The following is a 13,241-nucleotide window of genomic DNA, read 5'->3' as shown; positions in this document are numbered from 1 at the left end:
TTTCACTCCTGATTTGTCTCAAATTTTACTTTAATCTCTATAGTTTCAATTTAAATAATTTGATTTTTACACTTTAAATTTAGTTTTATTTTAGTTTTTCCATCTTGATTTTTGTTAATTTTGTTTATATATACACCTTAGAAATTGACAAATATTTCAAAATTGCTAATATTGACTGTCAATTTAGACGAAAGATTCAAATTATAATAAAAAAAAATTGGTAAGTGTCTCAAATTTATTAATTTTAATATCTAATTTAGATAGATTAACCCCTGATTATTAACTATAACAACAAAAGCGAAATTTATATCAAATCACAATAGATGAAAAATATAATTAACTCTTTAAATTTTAAAACTTAAAATAAAATTCCAACACCACCTCCTCCCGGCAAATGGCCGGAATCTTCTCCGCCTCCACAGCCTCCGGCGACATCCAAGCATTCACGTAGTCCTGCCAGCTCGCCACCTTCGACCGGAGAAGATCGTTGTTGCTGGCATACACGAATCCTTTGAACTCATCCCGAACGTAGTGCTCTGCCTTTATCTCCTGGGGTTGTTCGTGGAATGATCGGATTGACATGAGTGTTTTGTTGATAATATGATTGGGTACGCCGTGGTTGATCACTTGGAAGAAACCCCAAGTTTTCGCGGCTTCTCGAATTTGGCTGACGATGTTTGGTCGGAGTTTGGGGGAATTTATGTTGGAGAGGTCGATTACGGGGATGCCGCCGGTGTTGAAAGATGAAGATTTGAGAGTGGAGAGAGTTTCCGGCGGCTGAATGAAGAATTTGGGGATGGCAGTGACACCGGAATCGGAGAGGCCTTTGACGCCGATTTTGGAGTCGTCGAATTCTTTCACTTCATGCGATTGTAAACGGTAGATGCAATGACTGCCATTTTCCTGGTGTGGTGCGTTAATGGTTTACTTTTCATTATAGTTTCATTTATAACGGGTAAATTACAATAATAAAATGGGTAATTGTTATTCTCTACAATAATAAAATTATTTAAATTATTAATTGAAATACATATCTAACATCATTAAAAATTATTAATTGACTTGATAATTTATTAATAAAATGAGTAATTTATTATGAAATTAGAAACCTCATGGGGTGAAATGTAATTTTCAATATCACAGAGGACGATTCGTATTTTAATCAAATCTCAGGGATGTATTCGTAATTTACCCAACGATGTTGATTGCAAAATCGATAAAAAAATCGGTTAATTTTATATAATGGTAACAAAAGATTTCATAAATAGATAACAAAATTTTATAGGAGGAAGAATCCTAAAAAAATCCTAACAAAGGAGAGACACAACATCTACACAAGAAGATTATTATAGCAAATAATAATAATAAAAAAAAGTAAACTGAAAACAACTAGATCCAAGTCGCTAAACCCATCCCACCTCCACTGATCAAGATGGAACATTGAGATTGAGGTGGTCGCCTAACGTGAAACGAACGCTTTAAACAGCGTTGGTTTTCAGATTGTGAGAAGATCTGAAATTAATTTTAAAGTTTTGCGCGTGATGGTGAAAATTTGGACGCAAGCGAAACATGAGATCTAAAGAAGATTGAAAAATTAATTTTTTTTATATTTAATTTTTTTTTGTGAATTTGTGATATCACTTATGTAAATTTACGTGAATTTGTATTCAACTTACGTATTTTTTATGAGATCACTTATGTAAGTTTGTGAAAATTTACGTAATTTTACGGTAGGGTTGCATATAGTGTGCATTGCTTACCGAAGCATTGCCACTACAACTTAAATTTAAATTTGACTTTCATTACGGATCTTATTCGATGATCAAAATTGTTGATTTTGTAAAGCCTTCATATATATCATTCATGAAAAAAAATCACATCAATATGATAATCTTAACCTTATCATTTTATTGTGGTTGTCTGTTTTACACACGTGTCAAATTTTTTTTTTTTTTTTGGGATTAAGACAAATGTAATAAAATAAAAAAATTATGATTATTGGTTCAATTTATTTATTTTTTTTATGAAAAATATACATAAGAGTCTAATAAAATAAATTATTCAGATCATCAAAATAGAACTCGTGACGGTCCTAAAAGTTTGAATATGACGATCAAATTGAAATTGAAATTGAGAGAAACCTAACCTTTTTGTTTTTGAGATTTTAAGAATAAGGTGGATTGTGAAGATTAAATTATTAATTTAAACTCTTTGGTTAAAATTAAAAAAAAAAAAAATGAAATGGTTATGGTTTGAATGTGATATTTTATCTTATTGATTTTTTAGTCTATTTCGTCTTTTTGTGACTATTTTAGCTAAAAAGTTCAAAAAAACTATATGCCAAACAAGCTGCTGCCATTTGGCATGTGGTTTTTTTAGTTAATTTTTCGACTTTTTGGTTATTTTAGCTCCAGCTAAAAGGTTCATTTGGTTTGGGTTGAATTTTTTGACTTTTGTGATAGAAAAAATAAAATGATTATGGTTTGAATGTGACATTTTGTTTTATTAACGTTTTTGTCTATTTTGTCTTTTATGACTAATTTAACCCAAAAAGTCAATGTCAAATGAAGCCTATTATGTATAATCTAATAATATAAGAATATTAATAAGTATATAAATTATTAACCTTAATTAATTAACCTTATCATCTTTATAATATAAGTTTGTAAACTCTTACTATATATAATTTTAACTCTAACTCATTATTCTTGAAATTTTAGTATTTTTTAACTTTTTTTTGTTTTTATTTTTGTTAATTTAGAAATCGAAAAGTATTTATTAAATGGATAGATTGAATATATTGTGATGAAGAAATAATTAATTTAATGTTTTTATATAGATTAGCGATTATATTTAAAAGTGATTTAAGTTTAAAAAGTTTTAAACCGATTAAACCACATTGAATCGAATCGTTTCAATTGGTTCAATTTAGTGCAATTTGATAGGACAAACAATTTATATTGATATTCAAAATAATAAAACTAATATTATAAATTTAATAAAAAATTTTACCTAAATATCAATTATATCGAACCGATAACCTCACTAGTCTTACTGTCAATTAAGACTCTGTGTTTGATTTGGGGGATAAGGGAGAGACTATCCATTATTGGGATTGTAATCTGGGGGAAGTTTTTTATCCGACATTTGTTTTTTTTTAGTCTGTCGGACATGGAGTCCGGCCAGACTCCTTGTCCCCCATATGGGGGATTATACTATCCTAGGGGGGGGTTTGAGACAATTTTCATTGGACTGTTTCTTGTTGGGATTAAAATGTGAAATGACCATTTTGACTATCTACTATTTAATTATGTATTATATTTAGTAAAATTCAATAAAATTTAAATGTCTCAATGTAAAAATAAAATAATTTTGTTTAATTTTTTAGTGATGTTTTATTTATTTAATTTTTTTAAATAGTTTTTTATAGATATTTTATTGATGTTTTATTTAAAATTTTGTTTATATTTTATTTAATTTTATTATTTAAATTTTAATAGATGTTTTATTTAATTTCATTGTTTAATTATTTTTATTTTTTAAAATAAATTTATTTAAAATTTTAATTAAAATAACAACATATATCTTTATTGATATTTTATTTATTTTATTTTAAAAAAATAAATTTATTTAATTGTGTATAAAATAAAATAAATAAAATTTTATTTAATCTAGCTAAAATAATTAAAATATTAAAGATATGTTTAATATTGCTATTACTTAGTAAACAATTGAAAAAGAGTAAAAATAATTTTTTATTCATTTATCCTATCCAGTTCGTCCAATCAAACATTAGATTCACTAAAAATAGTTATTTTCAGACATTTAATTCCATGAAAAAACAAACATAAGATACATATCCATTCCAACTAAATAGTCCGAAAAATTCACAGTTCCAAAATTTAAGTCCGATAGATTCTAATCTCTCCTTATCCAGTCTGACCAATCAAATACACTCAACGTACTTACAATATGAATTATACCGAACCGATAACCTCACTAAGTCATACTGACAACTAAGGGGTGTTCTAAATAAGTATATTTTTTGACTTTTTATGAAATATGAATTGGTTTAAAATGATGTAGTAGAAAAATGATGTGACTTAAATAAAATGAGGTGACTTAAATAAACTAATAATTTTTTGATTTTTTAGCTTTTTTAAGAGATGCCAAATTTATCCTAAAACCATACTTACCATATGATGTGCTTTTTTACTTTCCGTTGATATTGACTCTACTTGCAAATGACACTAATTTTTCTTCTTACAATATAATATCACCCTACATATATTTCTCTATAAATATAATAATAATAATAATAATAATATTACCCTAAGTCTTTCAAGTATGTTAAAAGTAATCACTGTGTTTGATTTTAATTTTTTGGATTCAGTTTTTTAAAAATTAAGGTTGCGTTTGGTAGAGTATGATTTGAGAGTATAAGTAATATTTTGAGTTTGTGAGTTGTGGAATTATGATTTGAGTGTAAAAAATTTGTTTGGTTATGGTTTTTGAATAGAGTGTTGAATTGAGTTTTGAATTGAGTGTGGAATTGAGTTTTGAAAGTTTGATTTGACATGAGAAGTATGAAAATTTGTTTGGTTATGAGTTTTGGAAAGAATTTTCAAAACTTGATTCAAATTATTATAACTCAAAACAAAACACACTACTTTCACATTATTGAAAATTCTGATCAACACTCATAACCAAACTCTTTTTAAAATTCAATTAAAAAAATTATTATTAACAGAAAATAACATTAATCAATTTTTTAATTGAAAATACTACAAAGGAAATAATTTTTTTTCAAAATAAATATTCAAAAAATTTAAATCATAAATATTTAAATAATTTAAATAATCTAAAAAACTTAATGAGTAAAAAATTAAAATAAATATTCAAAAAATTTAAATCATAAAAATTTAAATAATTTAAATATTCAAAAATTTTGAATAATTTAAAATGTTAATATTTTAAATTTAAAACAAATCTACGCTCAAATCGTAACCAAACACATAAAACAAAACTCAATTAAGAAATTATTTTTAAAACTCATAACCAAACACATAACTCGAAACTCCATACTACTTTCACAACTCTACACTCAAATCGTAACCAAATACATAACAAAAAAATTAAAATATTTAAAAATATTTTTATAAAATAGAGTTTGAATTTATTTTTATGAAATATTTTAAAATTTAAAAAATTAAAATCGTAATATTTTGAAATTAAAATATTTAAAAATATTCAAAAAATTAAAAAATTAAAGAAATCGTAACATATTTAAATATTTAAATATTAAAATATTTAAAAAATTTAAAAAATTAAAATATTGATTTGAATTGAGTTTTGAAAAGAGTTTTGAATTATGTGTTTGGTTATGAGTTTTAAAAAGTAATGATTATGTTTTGAATTGAGTTTTGAGAAATGGGTATAGAATTATGATTTGAAAGCTCCAAACAAACAACACACTCAAATCAATAGGTAGAATTATATTTTGAAAGGCTTACCAATCGGAAGTTTTTTATTTTTCATATTTTTTTATTTTTAGTGAATATTTTTAAAATTTTATAATCATAATCAATAACAATCAGAATGCATTTTTAGTGAATGTTGATATACTCTAGACAACAATATTATTTTTGTTGTATTTTTAGTGAATGTTGATATATCTAAAAATAATTTAAAAAAATTAAATTAAAGTACAAAATTTCTAGGGAGAATTACTTTCAGTGAGAAATTTTTAAAAAATTTTAAAAATAATTTAAAAATTGTGGGTTTTGAAAAAGTAAATCACAAATCAGTGAGAAATTTTTAAAAATTTCAACAGCAATGACAAGTGAAAAAATGTGGGTAATTTTATTTATACATTACTAATATTCTTAATACATATTATTACTTAGTATATGTTGGACCATTTTAATATCTTATATTTATTTATTGGTTTATCTTTTTCATAATGGGGTTTTATTTCTTTGGTAACCTCTTGGTCATAAATAGAGGTTTAATAGAATTTATGAACCTGGTTAATGGTCATTATTTTAGTGTAACCATTTTCTTGTTTAATGGTCATTATTTTTGGTGTAACTGTAAGGTCCTTATAGCCTATATATATAGTCTACTCTTTTCTATCTATAGAGATAAGCTATTTTCTATACAAGAGAGATTACTAGCAAAGAAGGGTGTTTTATTAGTGGAGCTTTGGGTTCACCATCTTGTGCAGAGTTGGCCTGAACCATACGACAAGTGGTCGGGCTGTTGTATCCTGGAGGGGACAAGTCATAGTATTGTGACTGCTGCATCGGTATTTGGATTCTTCCTACCGCAGTGGGCTTGATCTCCTTAAAGAAAACGAGATATCCGTGCCTCAGCCTGATCTATTTGTATCTCATTTTCTTTGCATCATTTATCAATAATATTGTTTAGTTTCTGGTATTTTCTCCAACAATTTTAAGGAGATCAACCATGGAACAAGTACCAGAAAAAACCAATGATGGAATTGGAGATCTCAACAAACCTTTCAAGTTCAAAGGAGTTCATTTTAAGAGGTGGAAAGGAAAAGTTCTTTTTTACCTTAGCCTTTTGAAAGTTGCATATGTTCTTACAGAAAAGAATCTGAACAAAATCCCAACCGAGGAGATGAATGATGAAGACTATGCGGCACATGAAGCAAAAGTGGCTTCCTATAATACAGATGAGTATAAATGTCGCTTTTATCTCTTAAATTGCCTTGCTGATCAATTTTATGATTATTACTATGACACCACTTACACTTTGTCTTCTATTAATTTATGGCATGCTTGCTTGTGTCATATAAATAGTAAATATGTGGGAATCATGAGTAGTTTAGAATTAATTCCTAAAGTGACAAAAAAATTTGAGAAATGTGAAGTTTGCAGTAAAGCAAAAATTACCAAGAGGCCTCATAAAAGTGTTGAAAAAAATACCGAATTGCTAGAATTATTTCATACTGATTTGTGTGAGTTTGAAGGAATTTTAACTCGGGGTGGTAACCGATATTTTATCACTTTTATTGATGATTTTTCAAAATATACAAACGTATATTTATTAAAAAATAAAAGTGATGCTTTTGAGAAATTTAAAGAATTCCTTCTTGAAGTGGAAAATCAATTCGGTAAAAAGATTAAAAGAATTAGAAGTGATAGAGGCCGGGAGTATGAATCTCTAGGATTCAACTCTTTTGTTCAGTCATTGGGAATTATTCATGAGACTACTCCACCATATTCACCTTCATCAAATGGCGTAGCTGAAAGAAAAAATAGAACGTTAATTGACTTGACGAATGCTATGCTTATTGATTCAGGTACTCCCTCAAATTTTTGGGGTGAGGCTATTTTGACAGCTTGCCATGTGATAAATAGAGTGCCACACAAAAAGACTAAAATTGTCCCTTATGAGTTGTGGCGAGGGCATAAACCAAATTTAGGTTATTTGAGGGTTTGGGGTTGTTTAGCTTTTGTGAGGCTTGCAGATCCTAAACGACCTAAATTGGGTGAACGAGCTACCACTTGTGCTTTTCTTGGGTATGCGTTGCATAGTACAGCTTATAGATTTTTTGATATGGAAAATAATATTATTTTTGAATCAGGTGATGCTATTTTTCATGAAAATAAATTTCCTTTCAAATCTAGAAATAGTGGGGGTCAAATAATATCTGAAAATATTTTATCTATGCCTAGCTCTTCTACTCCTTCTCAAGTTTTTCAAGAAAAAGAAAATTTTCAAATTCAACCAAGAAGAAGTAAACGAGCTAGAGTTGAAAAAGATTTTGGCCCTGACTATTATCTTTACAATGTGGAAGAAATTCCTCATACGGTACAAGAAGCTTTATTATCACCTGATGCTATTTTCTGGAGAGAGGCTGTAAATGATGAGATAGACTCACTACTTTCAAATAAAACATGGAAGTTAGTGGATTTACCTCCAGGTTGTAAAACTATTGGATGTAAATGGGTCCTTCGTAAAAAACTTAAACCGGATGGAACTATAGATAAATATAAAGCGAGGCTTGTCGCTAAAGGTTTTAAGCAACAAGTTGATCTTGATTTCTTTGATACTTTTTCTCCGGTTACTAGAGTAACATCCATTAGACTGTTGATTGCAGTGGCTGCAATTCATGATTTAAAAATTCATCAAATGGATGTAAAAACAGCATTTTTAAATGGAGATCTAGATGAGGAGATTTACATGGACCAACCTGAAGGCTTTGTGGAGCCTGGCCAAGAAAGCAAAGTGTGTAAGCTAACTAAATCCCTTTATGGTTTAAAACAAGCTCCTAAACAGTGGCATGAGAAATTTGATTCCTGCATGCTTGAGAATGGCTATAAGACTAATGAATGTGATAAGTGCATATATTATAAAACTTGTGAGAATGCACATGTGATTATTAGTCTATATGTGGATGATCTACTTATCTTTGGCTCTAATTTGCATATTATAAATGAGACTAAAAATATGCTTAATAGCCACTTTGATATGAAAGATCTTGGTGAAGCTAATTTTATTTTGGGAATTAAAGTTACCAAGACTGAGGATGGCATTTTTCTTGATCAGTCGCATTATGTTGAGAAAATGTTAAAGAAATATAATTTTCTAGACTGTAAATATGTTGCTACTCCTTTTGATGCAAGCATACACTTATCTGTTGTAACAAATGGAAAAGAAGTGATTAATCAAAAGGAATATGCTAGTATGATTGGTAGTTTGAGATATGCTACTGACTGTACTAGACCTGACATTGCATATGCTGTTGGAGTACTTAGCAGGTTTACTAGCAAACCAAGTCGAGATCATTGGCTAGCCATGGGAAGAATTATGAGATATTTATTTGGAACAAAAAATTATGGTTTGTTTTATAACAAGTATCCTGCGGTACTTGAGGGATATAGTGATGCCGATTGGAACACTTTGTCAGGTGATTCTCTCTCTACCTCGGGTTTTATTTTTACCTTGGGTGGTGGTGCTATATGTTGGAAGTCTAAAAAACAGACGATAATTGCTAATTCTACAATGGAAGCTGAGCTTATAGCGTTAACTTCAGCATGTGAGGAAGCGAATTGGTTGAGAGATTTGTTACATGAAATTCCTTTTTGGGAAAAACCAATTCCTCCTGTGTTAATTCGTTGTGATAGCACTGCTGCTATTGGTAGAGTGAACAATCATTTTTATAATGGTAAATCTAGACCTATTAGAAGGAAACACAGTAATGTGAGATCCTTTTTGAGTAATGGCATCATAACTGTGAATTATGTAAGATCTTGTGATAATCTTGCGGATCCATTAACCAAGGCCTTGGCGAGAGATAGGGTCTGGAATACATCGAGGGGGATGGGTTTGAAGCCTATAAAATCAAAAACCATGTATGAGGATACCCAACCTAGGGACCAGAGATCCTGTAACTAGGTTCAATGGGAAGAACGAATCATATGGTGGTTGTAAAAATGCACTCTTTAATATTTTGTTATCCATCCCTATGATGTAAGTGCATTTGTCCTGTAATGTTGGAGGGTTGAGTTTTTATACTCTTAATGAAATTCTGTAGCTCTTGTTGAGTGGGGTGTGTAAATTACAGGAACATCCTTGACAGATTTCACCTATGTGAGCATGAAAGTGGGGCCGCTTTCTATGAGAACAAGGCTTATTCTCAAATATGCTCATGAAACTGGGATTAGCACAAGGCCGTAATGTGCTGGCTATTAAAGCTCATGTCAACACCTGGACTATTATGTGTGAGCAGTAATACTTTATTTCCCTTAAGCAGTCATAGTTCAAGTCTGAGACCACTACTGACTCTGGAGTAGAGGTTGCTGTTTCACTAATGAAGGTTCAATGCAGAGCACACCTTCATGATGCATACTAATCTATCTTTGTTTGGTAATCTCTCTTATTTTTATTTTTATCCTTGTTGATATTAAAATGAGTGGGGGATTGTTGGACCATTTTAATATCTTATATTTATTTATTGGTTTATCTTTTTCATAATGGGGTTTTATTTCTTTGGTAACCTCTTGGTCATAAATAGAGGTTTAATAGAATTTATGAACCTGGTTAATGGTCATTATTTTAGTGTAACCATTTTCTTGTTTAATGGTCATTATTTTTGGTGTAACTGTAAGGTCCTTATAGCCTATATATATAGTCTACTCTTTTCTATCTATAGAGATAAGCTATTTTCTATACAAGAGAGATTACTAGCAAAGAAGGGTGTTTTATTAGTGGAGCTTTGGGTTCACCATCTTGTGCAGAGTTGGCCTGAACCATACGACAAGTGGTCGGGCTGTTGTATCCTGGAGGGGACAAGTCATAGTATTGTGACTGCTGCATCGGTATTTGGATTCTTCCTACCACAGTGGGCTTGATCTCCTTAAAGAAAACGAGATATCCGTGCCTCAGCCTGATCTATTTGTATCTCATTTTCTTTGCATCATTTATTAATAATATTGTTTAGTTTCTGGTATTTTCTCCAACAGTATATATACAAAATAATTTTTAAGATTTAAAAATATCTTAATTTACATCTTAACTTTTCATTATTAACCCTATATTAACGTACCACTAAATATTTGAATACATATCATTACATACACCAAAAACTCTTCATCTTTACCATTACATACAACAAAAACCCCACAATTTTCATAACAGAGACCATTTTCATTGGTCTTGATCTCTATCGCTGGTAGAGGTTTCAATTTAATCTCCATCTTCGTCGATGTTGATCTCTATAGTTAGTGTTGAACTCTCGTTATCTCTCATCTTGTTGTCTCGTCGTTTCAGATTACCGACGAAGTGTTTTATTCAGCCTCCATCTTCGATGATGTTAATTTTTATTGTTGATTTTGAACTCTCGTCTCTTGTCATCGTTTCAAATTCATCAAATTATAGTCATGTCCATAAATACAGAGTTGAACAAATTTAATATGTCCAAAAATTTATATCTGAACAATGAATAAAAGTTTAATTTATTTTAACCGAACTAACTTAAAATGTTCAATTTTTTTATGTATGAACATTTAATATTTGGCCAATCCTAATAATTTGAAAAAAATTGTTTCGTTCAAATATAAATAAGCAAACATTATGTAAAAGTCCAACTCTTGTTATTCGGACACGATGAACAAACTTATCTTCCCCACATATGAACAAAATAAATAAAAAATCAAAAACTTAAGTCATAAACTAACATTTTCAATATTCAAGTCAATGTTTTCAATATTTATATCGGAACCGATCATCTCAATGTCATCTATGATGTGCAAATTTTCAAAACTAATTGATTTCAATGTTCTTATATCCTAAATATTCAAAGGCAATAATATTTTGAATCTAAAAAATAAATATAATGGAGAAGAGAATGAAATGAGCTAATTAATTATAAATTATATCATAAGTGTATGTTAATGGTGAAGATGAAAAGAAAATACAATGCTTATATGTTAAAACCCTAAACTTTAAGGGCATGTTTGATTGAAATGATTAGAGTATGAGATTGGGATTATTAATCCGTGGGTCCAATAATCCTGTGTTTGTTTTGAAATTTTGTTTTAGGATTATTAATCCAATAGATAATTAATCCAACAAATTTGTAAGATTATTAGTAATAGGATATGAGTGAGATTATATATCCTGAGTTGTGAAATAAAATAAAAAGACATTTCATTAGAAAATATTATTAAAATATAAATTTAATTTATTAATGATATATACTAAAAGTATTAATGATGTGTAAATAAAATCACCTAAAATATGTTACAAAATATTAATATTAATTTATTATTTTACCCTCAACTCTCAAATTACTATTACAGTACCTTTTACATTCCAATATCATTATCAGACCTAGTTGATTAGGGGTGGGTGCGGGTCGGTTGTGGCCACGGAACCTCCAATCCATCATCCGTCTGCTAGATTGGCGGATTCGAGAAAATTAATCCGCATCCGTCCGCCAATTCGGCGGATGTGGATTGAGCGGATTGGCGGTTTGGCAGATAGATGCGAATCGGTTTGGCGGTTTTAAATTTTATAAATTTTCAACATAATTCAACTTGTATATTTCTTCTTCAAAAAAAAAAAAAAAAAGTATTACAGTCAACGACTTCAAAAAATATTACAATCACTGCATACCTCATTCAAAGTAAGAAAGTTTGAAACTTTAGAATATCACAATCACTACATGCCTCATCCATGTACTACAATCACAGCATGTCTCATCCACATAAAGTATTACAATCTGTGGTTCTTAAAATATAAAAACAATTCAAACCACCAAAACCATGAACAGAGCAGTAGTAGATATTGTATGTTTCTGTATTGTTACACCTATATCTATTTTTGAAAACAAAAACCAACCAGCATATATCATATTTTTTATTTATTATTTTTAGAGATAAATTTAAAAACCAAAAAATATAGATAAATAATACGTTTATTTTTTTCAATTCAAAAAAGATATTCAAGTTGAAAACTTTTTTTCAACAGAATATTTAAACTTTTTTTTAATTGAAAACACAATTAGAATATTTAAACAAACTGAAAACACATAGTCTTATAAATAACTAGGGGTGCTCGCAGTTTGACTGTTCGGTTACAGCCAAAAGAATCTCAAATCTGCCATCCGTCTGCCAGATTGACAGATTAGAGAAAATCAATCTGCAACCGTTCTCTAATCATTACGCATCCGTCTAAAATACGTTGAATCAATTTAATACAATCAATTTTGACAAATTGATATATCCGTTCCTCCCCTTATGATTGACATTCAAAAAACATCAACATCACAACTACTCAACCTTTACAAAACGTCAAAGAAGGCTGCTATTTTACATAGATACAACTAATACAACTAGCATGTGGTTTGGTAGAGCATCCATATTAGACTCAACCAATAAACTTTTTGACTAAATATAAGTAGTAAACTATTGCTTCATTAGTTTCAATAAATTAATTTTATAACTAGTTATTATTTGTATTTGTTACGGTAATATAGCAAATTTGTTAAGGTACTATTTATTAACTATTCAATAATTTATTATTATTTTTTTTTGATAGATTTGACTCCACTATATTGACTTTCTTGAGTGTTGATCATTAAAAGAATGGCTAATAAAATATTCTTTTAATAAAATAAAATTAGAATAAAATGTCTAATGGATGAAGTATTTAAAAGGAGAACTTTATAAAATAAAAAATTAATTTTCATATTATAATTTGGTTGAAAA

The 13,241-nt window shown here is 28.9% G+C and overlaps 1 protein-coding gene across 1 annotated transcript; it reads right to left on the bottom strand.

The window, feature by feature from the left end:
* Positions 1 to 261: 261 nt before the first annotated feature.
* Positions 262 to 10,727, bottom strand: LOC145821444 (1-aminocyclopropane-1-carboxylate oxidase homolog). Its single transcript, XM_082917966.1, has 2 exons — positions 10,605 to 10,727; positions 262 to 903 (listed from the first exon to the last, which is right to left on the bottom strand). Exons 1-2 carry the CDS (start codon positions 10,725 to 10,727, stop codon positions 352 to 354), a joined length of 675 nt encoding a protein of 224 aa, XP_082774092.1. The 3' UTR covers positions 262 to 351.
* Between the last annotated feature and the right edge of the window lie 2,514 nt (positions 10,728 to 13,241).

This window comes from Camellia sinensis, chromosome 3, assembly GCF_055761805.1.
Source record: "Camellia sinensis isolate YWXY chromosome 3, ASM5576180v1, whole genome shotgun sequence".
NCBI lineage: Eukaryota > Viridiplantae > Streptophyta > Magnoliopsida > Ericales > Theaceae > Camellia > Camellia sinensis.
The sequence above is the reverse complement of the archived record's forward strand: the minus strand, read 5'-3'. Positions and strand labels throughout refer to the sequence as shown.

What these genes read in the sequence shown, in the direction of transcription:
- LOC145821444 (XM_082917966.1), bottom strand. Translation starts at nt 10,727, where the DNA reads ATGGAGATTAAATTGAAACCTCTACCAGCGATAGAGATCAAGACCAAT. An exon ending in ATGAAGAGTTTTTGGTGTAT is followed by an intron (nt 904 to 10,604) that starts GTAATGATATGT and finishes GCACCACACCAG; the next exon opens with GAAAATGGCAGTCATTGCAT.